Below are 23,475 nucleotides of genomic sequence, written 5' to 3'. Positions count from 1 at the left end.
TACTCAGCCAGTGAAAACAGTTGTATAATGTCTCCTGTGGCTCTGGAAGGAGGTTTCTTAAAGCTACGGTAGGCAATTTATTTCAGAAGCATTTTTTGATTATATATATATATTGAAATTCTTTTCTTCTTTACATCCTGACAGCAATACATCAAACACACAAAAAACGGAAAAAATCTCGGGTCTGTGGCTGTGGCAGGACTGTAAGCCTACCAACCTGCGCGCACTCTCCACTTATTACGCAAGAAAATGTGTTTTGGGAGAGTGGCTTTGGATGAAAGCCTGAAGGGGGCGGGTGGTTTTTTTTACAATCTAGCTGTTTCTTGCTGCTTTCTCCAACGTCACCTACCCCAGCTTTAGAAAATAAGACCTGACAAATCATCAGGGTAAGTTCAGGTTGAGCTTCATAACAGAAAGCCTAGAGCTGTAGAATTGAAAGAGCTTTGCAAGACACAGAGGGTCTGACAAAAGATGCTATTGAGTCGCATTATAGGAAGGGTAGTATCCGCTGTGTTTGGGGCACTGGAACCTATACTTGAGATTAAAGGTCAGGATGTCTGGTCCTCGACTGTATGGATTTTGACAATTCTATTAAAAATCTTTTTCCTGCAAGTCCCCCAACTTATGGAGGCCCGCTACTAAATGCATGTTTCTCTTACAGTCAACATCTGTCTGTCCTTTAAGTTGTAATACTTTTCAGTCCTGATTAAAATTGGCGAAACCCATGGTTACTGTGGTAACAGCAAGTGAGTTAAAAACTACAGCAAACACTCCCTGAGCAAATGCTTTGTCAGAAATACCACATGAGAGCAACTGGGGTATCTGTTTAGAGTGCAGTCAAACAAACTCATGTTGTTTTAATAGTTATTGCCGTGAATGAATGCAGTAGGAAATGTTTGGTCTACATTAGCGGTAAATGAAGACAAATCTGATGTGCCTTTGGGAGAGTGAACAGTAAAAAGTGAGGATTAGATAAAATGAAAAACAGAAACGCTGGATTTCATGCTAAAACATTTCTTGTGAATCCCTTGTGTTTGCAAAGTCCAGCGCCGGAATGGTTGACTCTGCCACAAACAGTAACAACTATTATATAGACAGACTGTAAATACATTAAGTGGCTGTTGCTGATAAAAGATCGACCATAAAAAGTGTCAAAAATGGGTTTCAAACAATTTTAGACCAGTACATGAATGAGAATAAAGAGTGGCTTTTCAGGGTGGGTTCTGTGTTATTCATTACTGCAGCTTTTCTTCATGGGAGTTATTTTGCCAAGACGGTCCAGCCACAGCTGTCTTAAGTGCCATCACATGGCCCAGTATACTGGAGCTTTATTAACGGTGGTCGTGGTTCACAGTAATGTCAGTGATGTAATTCTGATGAGTAATATTTTCCTACACACAGCTGAAAGAAAAGCCATTAAGTCAGGTATCATTATTGCAGCAGACTGAACGTGAATGTTTCAAGTCTGGGGAGGTTTTCAGGTCTTAAAGTTGCTGTTGTTGTTGATCCACTGGGGAACTTTGCTTTTGCTTTCCTGCCAGAAAAGACTTAACAGAGGACAACTTTACAGCCCTGTGCTCTCTCTCTCCTCACAAACTCTGCTATAATGATGAAGTGGTTTGCAAGTACAGGCTCCAATTTCTTAATGCAATTTCATCCAATTATGTTACCATTACAATCACCAAAATGATTCCACTGAAGTGTGCTCTGGGGTTAAAATGCTATGTTATTATAGTTATTTCAAATCACTAAATAAGCAAATAGAAATAACAATGCTGCTGAAAATTATCTGAGGATTATTCTTGAGGAATATTTGTGAATGCTTTGAGGAATGCTGATTACTTGTGCAGATTGTTTGGTGGATAAGATGCTCCAGATGCCTGAATGACCCACATATACAGACCACGTTATATTAATGATTACAGGCTAACTGGTGGAAGATTTGGGCTCCTTCATGTAAGTATTTTTGGTCTGTGGATAAAACTGTGGCTGAAAAAGCTGCAGCTACATACACATGCACATATAGCCAACACCCCCCCCTGTTCCTGTCAATCCTGTGGTTTCGAGTCCAGTGGGGTCAGCCTTGCTTCTGTATTTAGATACTGCTCATTACAGTGAGAGAACACAACAACCACATAAGGCATAACTACCAGTGTCCGAGCGCGTGGAATGTATTGTTTTAAGGAAAAGAGGAACTGCGGACAGATTCATTATAACAACAATCACCTCCTGCTTCCACTCCTTAAAGCCATATGAACAAGTCTTGATTTAGACTCCCAGAAAAATAAATTATGATGGGATTTCCTAACAGTCAGTAATTTCGTAACTTTAGACAGAGGGCGTGGAAGTCACTTCTCCTTGAAATGTTCAAACATATCCAGTCTCCTACACACCAGCCACTGGCAATTGTGGCTAACTCCAGCCATAGACAGAGAGCATCTGTCTTTATGAGATGCAGAGAAAGAGTGTATGTTGCCCAGAAAAAAAAGTGCTTACAAATCATTGACCATCTTCAAAGTTGGAGCTTAACTTTTCCAACATGTGTTACATACAGGCAATGGGACATCAATCACGCAGACCTCTTTAGCAATTATCCATGTGAGGAAAGTCTCTGACAGCTAAATATCAGCTTTGCAACCAGCGTAACACCTGCAAACACCTGTTACACTGCTTTTATGAGCATTTTGGGAATAAAGACATTTGTTGCAAGTGTCTTGACATGAACATGGGTCTATAAAAAAAGATACCAGTAATGGTAATGGCAACGGTGTGTGGCAGCTTAATACCCACTTATGATTTAATTTCTTCCTTTTTCTCAACTGCACCAGCCTCTACAATGTTATTTATGTAATTTTCCAAAGAAACATCTGCCTAATCTAATGTCAGACAGGAAAGGCTATGAATAGAGGCAATGTAGATGGGAAGGAGTCTCAATTAATGACCTTAAGTTTTTCATCCCAATGTAACAAAGAGTCCATTGAGCTGGAGCTCAATGTGGATGGCCCCACTAGTTGAGTTTCACCTGTGTTATGTCTGCTAGTGACTCACTGAAAGACACACATGGCTCTGGCACTGTCAGTGACAGGAGCCAGGACCTGAATAGAATAACAAAATAAAAAAAGCTGTGTAGTCAAGGACGAAAATGTTCCAGAATGAAGTAATAGCCATATATGCCTAAATGCTTTTTAAAAACCTGTTGTTGTGTACTTTTAAATCCCTTTTCCCCTATACTGTCTTCTGTATGTTATATTTGTAACTCCCCCCCTCTTTTTTCCTTTAAATACTTGTTATGGTTTTATAATTTAATGGTAAAATGTAACTTAATTCAGGTGATGTATTCAAACACAATTTTGGTACTTATACTTGAGTATTTCTGCAAAATCATACTTTTTACTCCACTACATTTATCTAACAGCTAAAGTTACTAGTTACCTTTTACATAAAGATTTTACACAAAGATGTACACTGGTTAGAATTTGCTCCACCTTGACAAAGGTGCTGATCACACAGGAATGCATCATTAATAATTAATGCAAAAATATAATAGTATTAGTATTGTACTAGATACATTGTGTTGATAATACTTTTACAGTGTGATATTGCTCCTATTAGTTAAGTACATGATGTGATTATTCTTGACTTTGTTACAAACAGAATACACACTACAGTGTATAATAGAAGCAGATGCACTAAGGACTGTTTGCAGCAGGGGCCGTAGATTATCACGAGTAACAGGTACATTGTTTCTGGAAGACTTAAACCATACGTAATGCGGCTGAACTAACACAGTTCACAAAAGATCAGAAAAGGCTTGTCTGCTGTAGCACAAAGTCGTTGAGAGAAGCAAAGAAGACATTTACCTGTAACATTTCCAGCCATAAATACAAGCAACATCTACTTTGAAACTTTCTAAAAAAGCATAAAACTGCCCACAGGAAATGGTGCACATTCTAGAAGATGAAACTGCGAGCTCATTACACCGTCACCACACAGGCGACAGTGCATGTTGACCTTGTATTTATTTTAATCTGAAGCCGATAAAGACTTCCTTCCTTCTTTGCAGCCACAACAGTTAGAGTCCTGGCATCTGACATCAGCCACCACCCACCGAGCCACAGCAGCTGCTTTTTTTTAACAACCAGCAGAAAAACTGTTCGTTCAGCCTTAAAATTCGGTTTAGTTAAAGTTCAGTTTGGACACGATGTGATGGACGGTACTTCCTCTAAGGAATATTTATTTCTCACAACTGACTCTCTTCCTCACACAGCAGGAAGCCAACAAAAGGAACTGCCAGCTCACTGTTTTCTGACTCTAACTAATATCTGCCAAGATTCCACCGTGACGCAGATATGAAAAAGGTTTATATGACACCACTATTTATCTGCTTTCAAAAGTCCCCAAAGGGTTTTAAGTTTTAATTTACCAGTTAGGCTGATCTCTTACTCTGTCTCCAGTTTTTGTTTTTACTGCATTACTGTGCCTCCATTCAGAAAGGAAAGGTGGCAGAGGAAAGAGGCCTAATGGTCTGGAGCAGTCTAATCCAGGTTTTAATATGGAAAATGCATGAGCTAAGTTGTCTTGAGAATAATAAAGTGTGGCACAGAGGGATATTCTTATGTAACCAGGGATATGGGGCTTCAGACGCACTCAATCTATCCATATATATGGGTTGAATCAGATTAGGTTGATGGTAAACATGGTGTTCCATTTGACATTTTGACTGACAGTCCGAGGGTGTATGTTTTGTCAAAATAAAAGTTTTGTTTAGCTCTAGCTGTTTGTGCAAAAATACTGTGATTTAAATAAAAACAACAATATTGAGGTGCTAAATAAGTGGGGATTATATAGTTTCCTGCCTTTAAGAGAACTAATAGGAAAAAAAACAGACAAGGCGAGGTACACACTGGACAGGTCGCCAGTCCATCAGAGAGCCACACATAGACAAACAACCACACATGCTCAGTCACACCTAAGGACAATTTAGGGTCACCAATCAACCTAGTCCGCATGTCTTTGGATGGTGGGAGGAAGCCGGAGCACCCGGAGAGAACCCATGCAGACATGGGGAGAACATGCACACAGAAAGGGGTTTGAACCCAAGACCTTCTTACTGTGAGGCTAACCACTGCACCACCGCACCGCCCCACACAGAGCATGAACATATAAATATATTAATGCCATCCAGACTGGGATGCGTTCTCTCAGAAGGTCACAGATCTGAAATTGGATGGTTTCCACTTACAGTTTCCCCTCTGCAGATATATATAGATTCATGAGAGATTCACTACATGATTTTCATGTTTCTGTGTCTATCATGTACAGAGCAAAAATATCTTTAGATTTTAAGTTTTTCTAACTCTGCCCTCTTGTCTTTCTGCAATGCAAGGGAAAGCTCTTCTGCAGCTATATATGATTACTAAGTACAGTTGAGCAGATTTTTTGTTTCTGCTTTAGCAGAAATATAACTATGGTGCTATTTGTGATGCCATGACTATACAGATAACCACAGTGGTCACAAAACATATATTATTATATGTAAACCATATGAACCATGTTTGAAGTGTTTTGTCTTGCCTTTATTTCTGATGGCCATTAAGGAAGAGAAATTCAGTTCTGTTTACTGTCTAACTCAAACGGTTTTAATGCTTCACACCTTAATGCAGCCACATTAAGGTGTGAAGTTCTCAAGTGACCAATGAGGTCTCTGAATACTGATGCTTTAACGTATATATTGCAGTGACAATAGGTAACAATGTGCTAATATTTTGATTTTAATTGATTGTAGAGCTCCAACTAATGATTATTTTTATTTCAGAGTAATCTTGATTTGCAATCATTTTGTTGCAGTCTAGACATCTAAACATCTACATGAATTATAAATATCAACAAAAAAACACAATAGTGCTTTCAGTTACACTAAATAACTACATCGAGAGGGGTGCTTTGTAACCTCTTCCTTCACAATCTGTTCTGTATGTCTCAACAACGCATTTTCTGGTCCTCTTCCTCATTTCATTACAGGAAGTGAGTTTGCAGTCAGATACAGCACTGTCGCCACACTCCATGACAGGTCATAGCAGTAAGCCCTTGTGAACATGGTACTTCTCTAGTGCCAGACTCTGCTGCTGCCACCATGTCTTGTTTGGGCAGTCATCTCTCTCAGCACACTTGAGGCCATCACAGCAGGCGAGCTACAAGTCCTACAGGTATGCGTCTACATTTTAGCACATCAGTTGGTTCTGCTACGTACTACTCATAGTTTCTGTATCAGTGGCAATGTTATTTCTCCCCACCCGTCAACTGAACACTGTGTGATGTAAGTAAAGAATAAGTGTGACATGGGCAGGATGTGTTCAAACGCATGTGTTTTTGATTAATCATAATGTAAATAATGTAATATAACATTGCAATTTGGGAACAGGATTTTGCAATTTATTAATACAATATAATTAATAAACGTCAGTGGTTAGTACACAGGGCTGCAATGGAAAACTGAGTATGACAGCATCTAGTCTCAGCTTCCCCATTCTGTACAGAATCAGTCAGTTGTTGTTCAATGATCAGCTCATAGGAAGTTACAACCTTCGTGGTGCAGCAGTAGAGAGAAGTTTAGTGGTATAAAAAAATACAGATAAGTACATAAGTGGAAAAATGGGAGGAGTACATTCACAGTATCACAATCTGTCTCTCTGCCCTGACTTCAGACTGGACGATGGGGAATATGATGCGAGCTGCGAGTGCCAGAGTCAAGGTCAACACGGACAACCATGACAGCTCTCAAAAAGGTAAACATTTTTAACATCACTTGTTCTGTAACTAAAGTATTTTTGGAGCACGCATAGTGACTACTGTCAGTCACAGCAATCATCATCTTTGTACAGTAAAAAGTGTGATATTTTCACTGATAACATTTTTTGCATGGAGCCTGCAAAAAACACTGAAGCATACTAATTGCCAGAAATAATTTATTTGTATGTAACAATACACACAGCTATGTTAACAGTCTGACGTTATCAGAGATATTATGATATAGTAAGCTACACATTTGGTCTGAGACGTCGCTGGACTTTTCCAAAATCATGATGTCTGTGTGTCAGCATTTGGCTGTTTGTAAACGCAGTAAATATTGTTCTCGGCAGGTTTGGAAGACGACATTGTGGTGGTGCTTCAGGACTACCCGTCTCGTGAAATCAGCGAGCCCATTTACAGGATGGGGGAGAAGCTCAGAGTTATCGCTCAGTACGATCATATTTTTGCATACTTGATTAAAATCAATGAAGTTTTCCGATCCAGACACACATTTTGTAGACAAAAGATCTCATATAGCTAGGAGGACATTTGTTTGTCATGGTTAAGTTTTTGTTTTGCAACTTGATGCTTTTAGTTTGAAATATAGAGAAGTGCTTGCACAAAAAGGTCAGTGTTTGATTCCTCTTTGCCTCTTTATGGTTGTCAGGGAGGCTTACTGGTGGAGAGTCCGCTCTATTCAAACAGGAAATGAGAACTACATACCCAACAGCCATGTGGCCAAAGTGTACCATGGGTAAGTAAAATTATACCCACACTATCATCTAGAATCTGCCTAGTAGGTCTGGGTGAACTTGCTTTAAATTGATAAGGGCAAAAAATATCAAATGCATCTTTTTCCACTCTATGATATCTCTTTAGGGAGGTAACAGGATATGTAAGTAACACACAAAATTAGTCATGTGTTGATTTCAGTGTCATGTCTTTAATATGAATGGTATGAAAGGTTTAAAATGCAGCAAGTATCTAATGAGATCTGATGTTTTTCGTTGGGTCAGGTGGCTGTTTGAGGGGGTGGAGAGGCAGAAGGCCGAGGAGCTGCTCTTACTACCTGTGAACAGAGTGGGCTCCTTCCTGGTGCGGGAGAGCAGCAGGGAGAGAGGTGAGTACATTTGCTGCAACAGTCTGCAATCAGCTCTTTTAATTTGGTTTGACTGGGGCCTTCTGTAAAAGTGAGTACAGAGTGTCTGCATAGGTAATTAAATCCTTGTCAACAAGGAAGCATGTGCCGAGATTAGGTCAGGTTGATGTTAAGACAAGAGCAGGGGAGTAAAAGATAAGCTAAGGCGAGAGCTAGTCAGATCCAAAGCATGAACAAGAGGGGTCTAGTTGAAGAAGAGAGAAAGACAAGAACGACCTGCATCTTGAGTCCAATACTGACAAGGAAATGGTTTTCACTGATGTTTCCACCTGAAAACAAGAATTCCTAGAAGAGAGATTAGAAATGAAAGGAATTGGGGATTTGGAATGGAATAAATATAACTTTATGGCATTATTTAAATATAAAAGCTACAGCTGGCAGTCTATTATCTTAGCTTTGCACAAAGACAGAAATAGGAAACAGCTACGCTGTCCAAAGGAAACACAATCTGCCTACCAACACCTCTAAAGATCGCCAGTTAACACGTCATATCTTGTTTGTTTAATCTGACTATATCTTGGCCGGGCACCAGGACTTCATGGAGTAACTGCTCCCAAAGACAATATTGAGATTACCCAAAATGTCCCAAAACCCTTTCTTAGAGGACATGTATTAGTGGAATTACATGTAAGCGGATTCCCGCCTGACATATTCTCTGTGTTCATTGTTTGTTCTGAAACTTCTCTTTACTCATGATACGAAAATGTACGATGATTACGCAAGAGAGGAGATGAACAGAAAGATTACCCATTTTCCCACAACATCAGTATGATTTGGTCAGTGGTTTTTCGTGTTCTTGGGTAACAATACAGAGACCAGACACCATTGTGTGCTTACTGACTGAAAGTATCTTGTCGGTATGTATCCTCAGGTCTGTATTCGCTCTCAGTGAAGCACAGGATCATAAAGCACTATCGTATCTTCAGACTGGACAACAGCTGGTACTACATCTCTCCTCGCCTCACTTTCCAGTGCCTTGAAGATATGATCAACCACTACTCTGGTGGGTAGATGCACGAAAACCTACAGACATAACAGAATGAACAGAAACACTTGGGTCTAAAAACAAACAAAAAGGAAGGAAACAAACATCATGACATGTAGAGCCATACACCATGGAAACGCATTTACAATCAAATAATACATTGTGTTCTTAAGATAGAAGTGTTATCATTGGTGGATATATATTTCCTGGTCTAATAGAACATTTTTGGAACAAAACAGGAAATGAGATACAACATGCATGCTTGATATTGACCACTGGTGCGTACACTGTGAGAGAAGGGTTGGCGTTATATGCTGTAATAGCTGCTGCCTGATCAGTAGAGTATGAGAGCGGTTAATGCAAAGTATGCAACATAACATTTTTACTGTGTTTGTTTGTAAGCTTCTGAGCGGTATTTTACTTCCCCTATCCTTGACTTTGCAGACTTTGCAGATGGCCTGTGTTGTGCATTAACCACCCCCTGTCTGTCAGGCACACCGCCGCCACCAGATGTAAATTCTGGAGCACCACCTGTTGTCATGCGACACAACTTTGACTGGAGGAAAGTAGACAGGTAAAACAGAGGCTTCATCTGATCTCTGGTCTTGTACTGGATGTCCAAATAGCAAAGATCAGATGCAAGAATATAGATTAGTGCTGCAGCTAACAATCATTTTTCCAATTAATCTGCTGATTATTTGTTTTGTGTATAAAACGTTGGAAAATAGTGACCTTTTACACTCTCATTTCCCAGAGTCAAACGTTTTATCTGACTAACAGTCAAAATATATTACTTTTACTATAATGCATGACAAAGGAAAGCTGCCAATCCTCAAACTAAAATCCAATATGTTTGGCATTTTCTCATGAAAATTGTCTAAAACAATTTTGCTATTATCAAAATAGTTGCTGATTTTATTTTGATTGGCCATTAAAATACTTAACTACTTGTTATTGAGTATAGATAGTCAAGCAAATCCCTGGTGGACTTTTAAGTAATCTCTTACAATCTAGGAGGCAATTATACTGTACTTTTTTTCACAAAAGACTAAAGTACCAACACTAAGATGCTCTGTTCTGATTTATTTTTTCATCTCCTCCCTTAAAAGGAGACAGCTGGTCAGCACAGCGTTGGAAAGTGACAACATGGTGAGCTATGGCGTCAGGAACAGCATGGCCGCCTACCTGTCCTTTTCTGAAGACGCTGCACACACGGGAGCAGAGAGCAGGAAGAAGAAGAGTAAATCTGTTTATGGTTTCCCTGAAAGACGCCTCACAAACTTTGACTTAGATGATGACTTCTAGAGACAGTAGTGAGGTTTAAAAGACTGGAATACCTTCAAGTGAAGGGCAGTAGAGGGCATCCTTCTCTGAAATCCACCACATTTCTGATGTCGGCAGTGGGCTGCACTGAACCGGCAATTGTGTTAAATATACAAAACAAACAACGAAGTGTATTATAGTTTCTAATGCGAGCACTTTGAAGTACTTTAACAATAACGCAAATTGCATGACCACGTTGACTCAACTGATAAGATGAGACAGGACTATATGGAGATGAACTGGACAATGGTGCAATTGAATTGTGGTGTGTATTCTGCACATGAGCTGGAAAAATGAACAACCAGGCATTATGATAGTATTTGAATGCTATGGGTATTGTTGGGTAATATATGTTTATTAATGATTTTCAAACTATTTTCCTTTGTTCTTAATAAATGTTGTATGTTAAAATTGTTATATTTTGACACCAACTTAAACAACATCATATTTTCTTTTGTTGCAACTTTGAAATATTTTTACCTCATTAAGTTGCTATGGAAACGTGTTAGCAAACAGTGGCAAATCCAGCAGATACGGAGCAACATCAGCAATAATTTGAAGTCGTGTTTGTGTCTACCTTTTAAGTCCAAACTCTCCTTTAAGCTCTGTTTTGCTCTCTACCAACTCATAAGGGAAATATCTGTCTCTTTAACCGCTTAATGCTCCACTTTGTTTACCAGCAAGTTGCAAACTTTCTGTGGTTTTATCAGAGCCTTTTCATTAAAAACAGCTGCCTGCTGTTATGCAGAACAGTAAAGCTGTAAAAAATTGGATTAAAGATGCTAAAATGCTTCATAGAGCTAACAGGAACTGCAGAGTTGGGGGATAGGTGATAGTCATTTCATCCATTGTTAATATAGAAATGTTGATCAGAGCCGCTTTCAGTATTAAATATTTGGGGTTGAGGAAGTAGAAGAAGTAATCATTTCGAAAATGATACACTTCATTGATGGATACACAGATAATTCACTAAGATAAGACTGTACAGAAACAAGCCACTGTGACAATTCTGTAATCTTTATTTATATTATACATATATTTGAGTACTGAAGCCAAGATTATCATTTGTGCACAATGGCTGTATTGTCCATTCAGGTACTTGGGCAAATACAGTGCTACAAGATCTCTGAAATATGAATAAAAGGTCATGATCTAGTATTGTTCACTTTGCCCGTGTCAGTGATTTTAAGCATTTGGAAACCTTTTGTGTTCTTTGAACGGAATCCAGGGTTAAAAGCTAGAGTGACTACACTCCTCGCAAACATCCAGCCAAATTGTTGATATTTGTTGAACTTCCTCTGTTGAGCTGCGGCTAGTCTTGCCAGTGGGATGGTCTCACTAATTTTCACACGTTTGCCGTATGACCGGCCGGTTCAACAACTGCTATTTAAGAAGATGATAAATAAGAGCCTATCTTTAATAAAGGAGCAGCTACAGAATGGTTAATTGTGCAAGAACCATAAACCAAACTTCCCTCTAACCTGTTTATATTTGTGCAACTTCTTCTGTATTTAAGAGCTTGACCAAAACATTTTGACCACTAACACCAAAGAGCAGACTGTCGGTGAAAGTTGGGTTTAAATAAAGACAACAGCCTGTGTCGTTATCTACAGCTTTCTGCTCCCTGCTGTGCATCTTGAGTCAGAAGGTAAAGCATTATAAATATGTACAAGAATGTGAGCAGAAGGAGTGAGGAAAAGTTCAAGCTAACTACATGATATTACTGTTGAAACATGAGAGCTCTCTTTAAAGTTTAAAACAGCGGGGGTTGGGAGCCACACAAGTGGTTATTAAACATGAAAAATAAAAGTATGGGGTCGCAAGAGGATTGCCTGGGTGAGGAATACGAAAAATAACCCTAACCCTAACCCTTCAAAGGAAACAGTAGACTAAGAAATGATAGTCCCTCTGCTCACACCTCATAGGCATGCAATCTGTAATGAGAGATCTCAAGTTATATTAAGGAGTCACACTCTAAGAAAGATTTGGGAGGAGCTTGTTTAAACAACCTGTGACATTTTCATCAATGCCAGTGGATCAGTGGATGTGAGACTTCATGGCTGCTGGGTTCACTTGCCTGCCTGGAAGAATGTACAGAAAATGCATTCAGACCTTCAGTCTTCTAAGTTTCAGGAAGTTGTTGCACACCCCCAAAGGCAACTCTGCCAATCTAATTTATTGGTTTCCATTAAATTCATGAGCCAAATGTGTGGGACTGTACGACGGGGTCAGCACTTTCTTCCCGGTTAAAAAGTAGGATCAAATGCTTGTGTTTCCCAGTTTTAAAGTCTCGTTAAATACCTGCAAGTAACCAATTGGGAGACGTCAAGGGGTGTGTGTGTCTGTGTGTTGAGTGGAACAATCAGTGATGCAGACACACACACACACATCTGGTAGCCTACTGCTGCACCATGCAGACTGCTGTCCAGTCAGCATTAGTCACTCCTCACATCAGGCTGCCTCTCCACACCATGTGAAAGCAGTCTAGACCAGAACTAGAGCTGAAAGCAATGGAAGATCATGCCCTGAGTAAATGTGCAGTTGATTGATGACTATATAATAAATTTTTAGCAGATTTAGTCAGATATGCTATACATCTATGGTGAAAAGGGGGGAGGGGGGAGTTGTAAAGGGTGAAGTTTGTGATCTCTGAATCAGAATGAAGGCAAAGTTCTGGAAAACACTTTCACCAAAGGCCATTTATACACTCAAAATAAACGTACCTCTCCCTCCGACCGATCTATTCATCCATATTCACATCACTGAACATTCAGCAAAAAAACAGCTCTTCCCTGAAGTCATGTGAGCATTTACTGTAATACCAATGCAGATAGGAAAGACAATACTCCTTCACCCTGCCAATCATCACACATCTGTGTGTGTACACAGGGAAAACAAAGGCTCTCCGTGGGATGAAGAACCGAAGAATTACAGCAAAAAAAAAACCCAGACACCCGTATGGTGCATGTTGTCTTATGAGAAAACCCCAGGTTCAAAATGCCTTTATGATGAAACAAAAGAGATCCTAAGTTGAGTCCCTTGCTCTCCATCTAAATTTTGTTTGATGTTACAGTGGATGTAAGCACCAAGGAACCCCCCCCCCCCCCCCGAATGATAACAAGAGGAAGTAGAGCTGTGGCACGTCCATGTATTTTTCTGTAGGAATGGGATCAAGGCATGGAGAGAAAAAGGGGATAAGTGAAGGAAATTAAGAGATGCAAGGAGATTCCTCTTGCTCCAGCCTGTTTTCTGTTAATCAGGTTCTTCTAATCTCGCCACATCCTGCCCTCTACCCTGAGGCCCAGCTGTCCAAACCTCTGACTTCACCATTTCGGCACTGGATGAAAAAAAATCCTGTAAATTGTTTGCTTTGTTCAATCAAAAACGAGTTCTGTACATTCACCCTCATTAATTAAAACTGCTGTTTTGCTTATCCATATAGTTGCCTTCATCACATGAGATCATCTTGAAGAGCAACTTTTCTTTTGTAGGGTTTCCGGCCCGGCTCGAATATAAAATATGAGTTCATATCAGCTTTTTTTTCCTTTGTGGAAACATTTAGTGTGGGTGTTAATTTCCAGTCAGAAAACCTCACACTAAGAGCTATTTTACATTCAACTTAATTTGGTGTAACAAGTGTTCTACTTTAACTTTAACAGTAACCACTTCCTCCTAGTAGAGAATAGAAACGAGTCTAGATTTGCATCTCGCTGTAGCCCCAATGTAGACGCAAATATGGCAGCTGCAGATTTAAAAAAAATTATTATTATTGGGTAACAGAGAAATCATCCACTAGTGCCAAAATTACAATTAATGGTATAATTACCCTGAAAAAATCAAACAATTTTTCACCAAACATGTAAAATGACTTCCTTCAAAAGGACAGTGACAACAACACAGATTGTTCGCTTTAGAAACAGCACATGGAACATGTCCTTAACTGTTGAACTAAGGGCCTTAGCCAATAAACACAACCATATCCAGGGCTGCCCAGACAGCAAGGGGAAAACAAACAAAAAAACTCCAAATAGCTCCAAATATCCATATCTTTGCCAGGGAATGGAGTGTTCTTATGTGACCTGCTGAGAATCTCTGCTATCATTCCTTAAGCCATTTCAACTAAACAATACTGCAGAATAAAGCAGTGACGTTCACTGTGCTCATAAAGTCATTTTTTAATATTCTGTCATATAAAACAAAAGTGCACAGTAAAAATAGGCAAGGAAAACATAGTGACAATTGCTCCACAACAGTAGCTGGAGTATGCAGGGCCATGCTTTGTGTGTTTATGGACAGGTTTATACAATGACCATTGCATAAGGAAACGTTTACTTTTCTGCTTTATTAGCTGGACTTGAGTGATCTTGTTAATAGTTAGGTGTTTGTGGCATTTTCCATTGAGAGTAAACTAACGCCATAATAAAGTTGAACAATACAGGAACATTTTAACACCTTAATGAAGTGCTGAGAAGCCTGTTTGAATGGGCAGAAGCTGAGGTAATATTTTTCAAAGAAAACAACCGTTTGGATCTGGAAAACCTCAGTCAGGCAGAGGCATAAATGAGTTTTTCTGGGAAGCAGTTGAAGGACAGATATTTGGAGAAAAAGGAACAACCTGGCTCCGCTGTCATTCAACCGCCAGCAGAGTTAGAGCTCAGAGCATCCTCCCTGCTGCTTCGCTACAAGCAAACATGAGAGGCGGAGAGCTCTTCCTGGAGAGAAGTTCACTTTCCATGAGGAGATTTTCAAAGAGATTGCCACGTGGCTTCTAACAAATTATTAACACATGCACTGTTCACACACTTTCAAATTAGAAATTCAATTGCTGGTAAACCTAAATAAGCCCAGTTGGTGACTTAATATATGTATATATACCCCTTCCAGTGTCTCATAAAAAAAGTCTTGTTAAATTTGACTGATTTGGCAAGAGGCATGTGGTAAGAATCCAAAGCTGAATCATTTTAATACCTGTAAATTATTCCTCATGTGTGCATGTGCATTTGCCGTCTTACCTGGCAGTAGGCATGTTCTTTCCACTGCCCTCAGCTCCTGCTGAACCGCATTTGTCTCTGGGGAATGACGAGCAGGATGACAGCTGCAAACATATTAGCGTGAGGAATGAGTCTGAAGCACTTTGTAGTCAGTTAAATCAAAGAGAAAAAGAGGGCAATAAAGACGGATGGGCACCAGGTAAAACTGTGGGCATAACATGGATGTGTCACTAAGACGGAAAAAATAATATGTGATTGATGTAACCAGGTCGGCTAAACTAGTGGCTCACTATTACTGAAGCATTCATTTTTCTTGTGACTTCTCAGACTGGACATTAAAATGCTTCAAAAACACTTTGTGTTTTATCCTTTAAAAGCACAGATTACCTTTACCAGTGGAGTGGGGTGGGGTACATTTTTGGGGAAGCCAAGTGAGAGGGGATGTTCTTTTTGGAGGGAAATTATCTAATGCATTGTGCTATTACAGTGCAGGGTATAATTTTACAAACTTTAAAGATGCGCACTGTTATCAAGGGAAGAGACATACGCTCGCTTTCTCTCTCACTCACTCACTCAGTCACTCTCTCTCACCCCAAATAGCATTCATATCCCGCTGCTTATGGTGCAGGTTAAGAATAAAAGAAGCATTCACAAGCTCAATCAGAAGACGATTGAATACATTTGCACAGTAGCAGTGGTGCATGTATCAAATAGGCCTAGATACTTCTTAATGCTTGGCCAAATGTTGTGCTGTCTGTGGTTCTCATTATCTAACCCCAGTAAAAACAATACGGTTACTTCAACTGACAATTCATTCACAGCTAAATCCAGGGAAGCAAAGCAAAACACAATATAACCACATTAAAAATCGCACAAATAGCTGCAATTCAATTAAGTTCAGAGAGAGAAGGAGGTGACATTTCTCCTGTCTGTCATGGTGGAGAAGTGGTCAATAACCAAGTTATAGAATTTCCCACTGGCTTTTCGTCCTCCGCAACAACAGAGTCAGTTGAAGTTTGGCGCTACTACTAGCTAGCCACACTGTAAGGATCTAGTTTTCCTCATTGAACGTCCAAAACCCCTTTTTTCTCTCCACGCCCAGCTCCAGTTTTGGCGTTGGTCTTCCGTCAGATTTAATCTTAAATTGCTGCTGTAGTGGTAATTTAGTAGAACTATTTATAATAACTAAATACTCCAAATCTCCACCCTCCACAACTGTACCAGCTAAAGTTGCTAACAACTCACGTTATTTCATCTGAATGACGTTGATCGCATGCTGTGATTTGATTGGCGTGAAGCCAGACAGCGGCTGGCTTCCCTTGGCATCATCCTGACTAATCACAGTTAGGCAGTGCAGGGCCGTTATGACAGCGGCCTCATCTGACTGGTTAATGATTTATTTTTTATTTTATTTTTTTTACAAAGGGATGCCAACTCTGCCTGGCCTCCTCGCATACAGTCTATGGGCGTTTCTCAAAACCAAGAATGCAAAGAACGGACTTGTGTTCTTGGGGAGAACGTTGTTGCTAGGCATGCATGGAAGAATGAACTTGCAATGTCACGAGCACACAAAACGCTGCTGACAGTTTGAGACAATGCGTTCTTGCTGGTATTGCGCAATAACCCCAGCATAGAGGCCGCCTGCATTGCTCTAATTATTATAACAGCCAGGCTTCATCCCCCAAAACAAAAAGCTCACCTCGGGTTTATTGTAGGTTTTAACAGGAATAACAACCATCATACAGCTTTAGGTCTTTACTCTGCTGTTGTTGCTGGACTCTGCAGTGGTCTGCGTGTCTGAGGGCTCTGTGAGCTGACTGGCAGGCCAGCTCGTTAGCTTCCCCCCCGCGCGCTGGTTCACTAGCTCCCCCCGCTGACGGTTGAGGAGCGTCACAACTCCGAAAACGATTGAGCACATTTTCGATTCGCCATCATTTTTAGTAAAACAAGCTCGCCATCTACACAGTTGATTTCTCGCCTAAAACCTTCTCAGAAGTGGATTTTGTGATGAAAAAATTTAGGGATATCTCTGCCGTCAAGTTCACACAAGTTACCAACCGATGCATCCTCTGTAAAATGGGCGTGTCATGAACACTTCCGGGATTTTTAATCGTTCTTGCCAAAATGCAAATTTGTGTATTGGGACAGTACTTGGGCCACAAAAGATGACGTTTCACAAGAACACAAGTACAGACAAAAACACAGATTGAGAAAGGCCCTATGAGTCAGACTGAAGGCCAGTCTACGGTGGTGCAATATAGTGTTTCACCACACATCCAACGCGGAGCATTTAGATGGGCGCTGTTTCACTTATTATAAGATAGTGAGAAATGGGGAAGAGATGAACGCAACAACTTTCTCGAAACTATAGACATTGTGTTTTTATTGAAATGATAAATAGAGTCTGATAAAAACAGGGGAAGCCAGGCTTCCCTTGGCTTCTGGGAGAACACGCCACTGACCTTTACTAAATACGAGATGAAAGCACAGTGTCCCAAACTGACAGTCAGCAGTTCACATCACTTCCTCTTGTTTTCACACGTCAGTGGTCAAAGTGAAAAAACAGCACTGTGGGGTAAAATCTCTCTCAAAAGTAAACTTTTACAGGAACTTGTTTGACCATCATGCATTTTTGTATTAGAATGTTTTCACACAACATGATATATGAGCTTGTGCTCAAGAGATGTCCTGGTCTGCTGCCAGGGACACCTAATCCCTTTCTCTCACACACGTACTGTAGACGCTCATGTCTAAAATACTGATGTCTTTTTTATCTTTTTATCAGAAGCAGATGTCTACGTTACTGACTCTGGTCATGCTCTCTGACAGGTCACTGACAGATAGGGGAGTGGCATCAATCTTCTAACTCAGGAAGAGAAAGAACATATTTCCCAAAATTTTGTACTACTCCTTCCTATTTCTATCCTAATGCTAAAGCAAGTGTAGATGACGGTGGTATCTCCACTTGCTTCAGCATTAGGCCCACGTCATGAATTCAAGTACTACAAAGCAACGAAAGAGCAGAAAGTTCAAGGGGAAATAACAACAATCAGCTGTTAAAGACATCTGTCTTGTTTCCATGGTAACAATAAATCCGCTGGATTTAAAACCTCAGGATCACTTGCTGAACATTCAGTCTGATCTTTTCAGTTGCAATTCATTATCATTTCAGGCCCACCTCATGACACAATAGCTGTGTCCTGTGTATTGCGACCACTGTGAAGGGAGGATGCAAACCTTGATGTGAACGGTTCACTTGATGAAATATGGTTCAACTAAAGGCCCTGATCATAAAGTTGACTTATGTGCGCGCACATATTTCAGAGACTCAGGACCTTGCTCCCTTTGGAGAGAGGCCACAAATAAGAGATGATTGAGTGCACCTTTGCCCACTGGCTACCACAGAGAAAGCTAATAATAACTTGACATGGGACCAGCTTATCAGGGTGATCCCACTCCTCTGCAGATGTCACATTTATAATCCAGATTCAAAGCAATGATCAGGAGCTCTGGGGGTTTCTGTGCTGTGGCATGTTAGCAAATTCACTGACAGCAGACTGACAACTTCCTGATTTCCCATCTAAATATGTAAACTGTCACTATGGCTGTGACACTGTAATAGTTGATCAGTTCACGGCATTAGCTTGCTACACACTTGCTATATTTAAATTCTTGTCCTGTGACACAAAGCACATTTGACAGCCCTTCAAAAAAAGGTGTTACCCTGAAATGACAGTTATTTTATTGAATCCCACCCGTACATACCAGTGAATCAAGAAGGCTTTAAATGTGATGGGCAGTATTTATAACTGCAGCATGCCTCTTTCTGTTTTCCTAGACATTTATTAAATGAGATAGTGAGAGCCAATCTGGATTGCATGCAATTCCCCCTTGTAAAAAATGAATTGCTGAAAGTGTTACTGATAGCTTGAAGCACTTAGGAAAAAGAAACCTACATTCTCGCAATAATTCTCTCCATCTGCATCACTTAAAAACTGTGTGCCACAATCCAAGAAATCCTCAATTCTTTAGGTAAGTACAGTCCTAAGATGAAGGAGAAGAGGAAGCCACTGGCATCAGCCCTCTTGATTAGAGCTTCTCTCTTCCCTTATGAGGCTGTCCTCTGGCATGTAGGACCAGCAACAGAAAGAAGTTGGACAACTTCCATGAGGAGGGAGAGACTGCCGGAGCCAAACAGACAAACAGCAGACCAGTGAAGAAGGGGTTTTGCTGTAGCAGTAGCTGACGTGGAGCTATGTGCGTATCACACACAATCACACACACACAGAAGCGTGTGCAGCTGGAGACACTTGAGATGCCTGTCTGACAGCCAGCTAGTGAACCTCGAAGTCAAGTCTCGAAGAGTGGGAGACGGAGCAATGTTTCATTCCAACAATAAGTGGTAACAGGTTGGGAATGTACACAGACTGACAGATATAGGCAACGAACATAATGATAACACAGATGCACACACTCTCTTGCAAATACCAACATCCAGCGAGGTCACCGGCTATAATTAACAGGACACATGGGACTGTTTTCCCTCTGGCACAACACTGTCAAATAAGAAATTGTCAAACATCTTCAAGAACTTTCACAGAATGTTATCTATCCAAACTGAAGATGAATGTGACCTGATCCACATGGCGTGACTGAAATCCCGACTTTCGGTATCCAGCATCTACATGTTGCTCTATTACAGGGGTTCTTAACCTTTCTGGCAGTCCGACCCCTTTTTGAAGTTGAAAATATTTGTACACCTCACACACTCAAAACAGTGCCAGAGCAGGCGCCCTCCGTTTGGCAGATGTTTTTTTAGCTGTGAGGTGTGATCAAGTTTCTGCTAATATGACCGTTATTACTTAGCGGCAAACCAAAGATTACAGATGGCTGGCGCTATAATCTTTGATTACACTGACAGGACAGCTGATTCAGTGGTTGCCTAGCAACATTAAAAAACCGCAGCGCTTTGCTCTTTTCTATATTCAACATAAAAAAGGCGCTGCGTTTTCGAACCTGCAAAGGTTCTATGTCTGAGCTGGGCCTGATTCTTCTTTGTCGTTTCATAGCGGTTGGCATTACCGCCACCTGCTGGATTAAACAGTGCAAAATATTTACAGTGTCCACCCAAAGTGATTCCATTCACAACTATAGTCCGTCTAGTTCTTTTTAAGCTATATTTTTTCTATTTTTGTCTCTATAGCAGCATTTTCGCGACGCCCAGGGGGGTCCCGACCCCCAGGTTAAGAACCACTGCTCTAATAGCAGCAGCTGTAGAGTTTGCTATGGGAAATTTTTTGAAAAATATCACAGGTAAAGCTGCTGACTCACATTATGGATGGCTTTGTTTATTAGAAATTCCTGATGCAAGATTGCATATCTATGGCACACCCCCTTTGTGTCCGCTGCGTCCACAAGGGTTTTGTGTTTCATTCTCTGAATTAAGAGCAGACCACGTCCTACCACAGATTGAGCAGTAATGGAAAAACTCATTAAGATGGGCCTCGACAAACCTTCCAAGTCTTGGTAGTGGTGACTTGATACATGGAAAACTCATTGTGCCACCAAACATCAGCTGACTCTCTCAGTCTCTTGCTCTTGCTTTCTCTCAATTATGTGACCAAGATGAAGTCATCATTACTTAATCTGCCTCATGCCGATACCAATGCCCGAAAAATGTTCCCTCAGCATTGTGCAAGAGGCACATCCCGCCAGATATGTTCGGTATGTGATTGGTCTGGGTCAGAGAGAGGCTACTTGCCAGAACCAGCGTGGGGAAAAGTCCTTCTTTCCTGCATCCATGCTCTCCCAGACCTCCTCATTACATAACCCACTGGGATGCAGACTCAACATACGTATACGTCTATCTGCCATCTGTGAGAATCATTAGAGCAAAATAGGAAAAAAACTATGACACGTAGTTCAAAGTACGGATATTGAGCAGACGATCACAGAAAAACTGTGAAAGGGCATGTCCCAACTATGGTATATTGTTTAATATTTGTTAATACAAAATGATTGCATGTTAATTAAATAAGAAAATGTTTATCTAGATATATTAGTTCAGTTTAAAGATACAGAGATTTCGAATAAATAATATTTGAATAAACTTGAATGTCATTTTAGGAGCTTGCATGCGTAGAGTCAAATCACATAGACTACAAAATACACTGGAGTTATTAGCAGTAGTCTGACATCTAGTGGGCAATGTGAAAAATTGCTCTCACAATGTGTCCCAGTTTTATACAGTGTACAGGTGCTGGTCATATAATTAGAATATCATCAAAAAGTTGATTTATTTCAGTAATTACATTCAAAAGGTGAATCTTGTATAATGTATACATTCATTCCACACAGACTTATATATACACAAGTGTTCCTTGCATTCCTTTTAATTTTGATGATTATAACTGACAACTAATGAAAATCCCAAATTCAGTATCTCAGAAAATTAGAATATATTACTTAAGACAAATACAAAAAAAAGGATTTTTAGAAATGTTGGCCAGCTGAAAAGTATGAACATGAAAAGTATGAGCATGTACAGCACTCAGTACTTAGTTGGGGCTCCTTTTGCCTGAATTACTGCAGCAATGCGGCGTGGCATGGAGTTGATCAGTCTATGGCACTGTTCAGGTGTTATGAGAGCCCAGGTTGCTCTGATAGTGGCCATCAGCTCTTCTTATTGTTGGGTCTGGCGTATGGCATCTTCCTCTTCACAATATCCAATAGATTTTCTATAGGGTTAAGGTCAGGCGAGTTTGCTGGCCAATTAAGAACAGGGATACCATGGTCCTTAAACCAGGTACTGGTAGCTTTGGCACTGTGTGCAGGTGCCAAGTCCTGTTGGAAAATGAAATCTGCATCTCCATAAAGTTGGCCAGCAGCAGGAAGCATGAAGTGCTCTAAAACTTCCTGGTAGACGGCTGCGTTGACCTTGGACCTCAGAAAACACAGTGGACCAACACCAGCAGATGACATGGCACCCCAAACCATCATTGACTGTGGAAACTTTACACTGGACTTCAAGCAACATGGATTCTGTGCCTCTCCTCTCTTCCTCAAGACTCTGGGACCTTGATTTCAAAAGGAAATGCAAAATTTACTTTCATCAGAGAACATAACTTTGGACCACTCAGCAGCAGTCCAGTCCTTTTTGTCTTTAGCCCAGGCGAGACGCTTCTGACGCTGTGTCATGTTCAAGAGTGACTTGACACAAGGAATGCGACAGCTGAAACCCATGTCTTGCATACGTCTGTGCGTGGTGGTTCTTGAAGCACTGACTCCACCTGCAGTCCACTCTTTGTGAATCTCCCCCACATTTTTGAATGGGTTTTGTTTCACAATCCTCTCCAGGGTGCGGTTATCCCTATTGCTTGTACACTTTTTTTCTACCACTTTTCCTTCCCTTCGCCTCTCTATTAATGTGCTTGGATACAGAGCTCTGTGAACAGCCAGCCTCTTTAGCAATGACCTTTTGTGTCTTGCCCTCCTTGTGCAAGGAGTCAATGGTCGTCTTTTGGACAGCTGTCAAGTCAGCAGTCTTCCCCATGATTGTGTAGCCTACAGAACTAGACTGAGAGACCATTTAAAGGCCTTTGCAGGTGTTTTCAGTTAATTAGCTGATTAGAATGTGGCACCAGGTGTCTTCAATATTGAACCTTTTCACAATATTCTAATTTTCTGAGATACTGATTTGGGGTTTTCATTAGTTGTCAGTTATAATCATCAAAATTAAAAGGAATGAACACCTGAAATATATCAGTCTGTGTAGAATGAATGTATACATTATACAAGTTTCACTTTTTGAATGGAATTACTGAAATAAATCAACTCTTTTATGATATTCTAATTATATGACCAGCACCTGTAAGGTCCCAGGGAACAACAACTCTACAGCCTCCAACAGCATGGGTATGACCACATGACCCTGCTACTGGACGAGAAAAATGCAACTTGCAAACATTTTGCTTTGGGCCTATATTGACCCCTGTGGTTATTTGTTTGTTTAAGAATCTTGACATGGGGCCCCTTTACAAGACAGAGATGACACAAGTAGCGTTAATTATTCAAGAGCAGCCTTAAGGTCCCTTTTATTTGAGTTGATATTGCGTGTTACTGTTGATAAATTTGACAACAAATCAAGTGACACACAATAAATGGGGCTCGTGATTGTCTGGTGCAGCTGCCTACTTTGCCCGGGTATTCACGCAGCCTTAAGCACTGTA

General features: G+C 40.5%; 1 protein-coding gene and 1 long non-coding RNA gene across 2 annotated transcripts; one reads left to right on the top strand and one right to left on the bottom strand.

Annotated features, from left to right (window-relative positions):
* The first annotated feature begins 6,041 nt into the window (after positions 1–6,041).
* On the top strand, positions 6,042–11,419 carry sla1a (Src like adaptor 1a). Its single transcript, XM_038725273.1, has 8 exons — positions 6,042–6,206; positions 6,705–6,785; positions 7,140–7,239; positions 7,457–7,543; positions 7,806–7,909; positions 8,820–8,951; positions 9,378–9,507; positions 10,043–11,419. Exons 2-8 carry the CDS (start codon positions 6,713–6,715, stop codon positions 10,236–10,238), a joined length of 822 nt encoding a protein of 273 aa, XP_038581201.1. The 5' UTR covers positions 6,042–6,206; positions 6,705–6,712; the 3' UTR covers positions 10,239–11,419.
* LOC119907508 lies at positions 8,910–17,188 on the bottom strand. The gene is made up of 3 exons (XR_005445115.1): positions 16,947–17,188; positions 15,269–15,351; positions 8,910–8,971 (listed from the first exon to the last, which is right to left on the bottom strand). It is a non-coding gene; the product is annotated as an uncharacterized LOC119907508 (long non-coding RNA).
* Positions 17,189–23,475: the final 6,287 nt, after the last annotated feature.

Source organism: Micropterus salmoides, unplaced genomic scaffold, assembly GCF_014851395.1.
Source record: "Micropterus salmoides isolate LMB-PRFRI ecotype aquatic unplaced genomic scaffold, ASM1485139v1 Ms_hic_scaffold_17, whole genome shotgun sequence".
Classification (NCBI taxonomy): domain Eukaryota; kingdom Metazoa; phylum Chordata; class Actinopteri; order Centrarchiformes; family Centrarchidae; genus Micropterus; species Micropterus salmoides.
This window is presented reverse-complemented; position numbering and strand designations above follow the sequence as displayed.

Bases quoted from the DNA above. Each gene is read 5' to 3' on its own strand.
- sla1a (XM_038725273.1), top strand. From the start codon at position 6,713: ATGGGGAATATGATGCGAGCTGCGAGTGCCAGAGTCAAGGTCAACACG. The intron at 6,786-7,139 runs GTAAACATTTTT...TGTTCTCGGCAG, and splicing joins CCATGACAGCTCTCAAAAAG to GTTTGGAAGACGACATTGTG. The intron at 9,508-10,042 runs GTAAAACAGAGG...CTCCCTTAAAAG, and splicing joins GACTGGAGGAAAGTAGACAG to GAGACAGCTGGTCAGCACAG.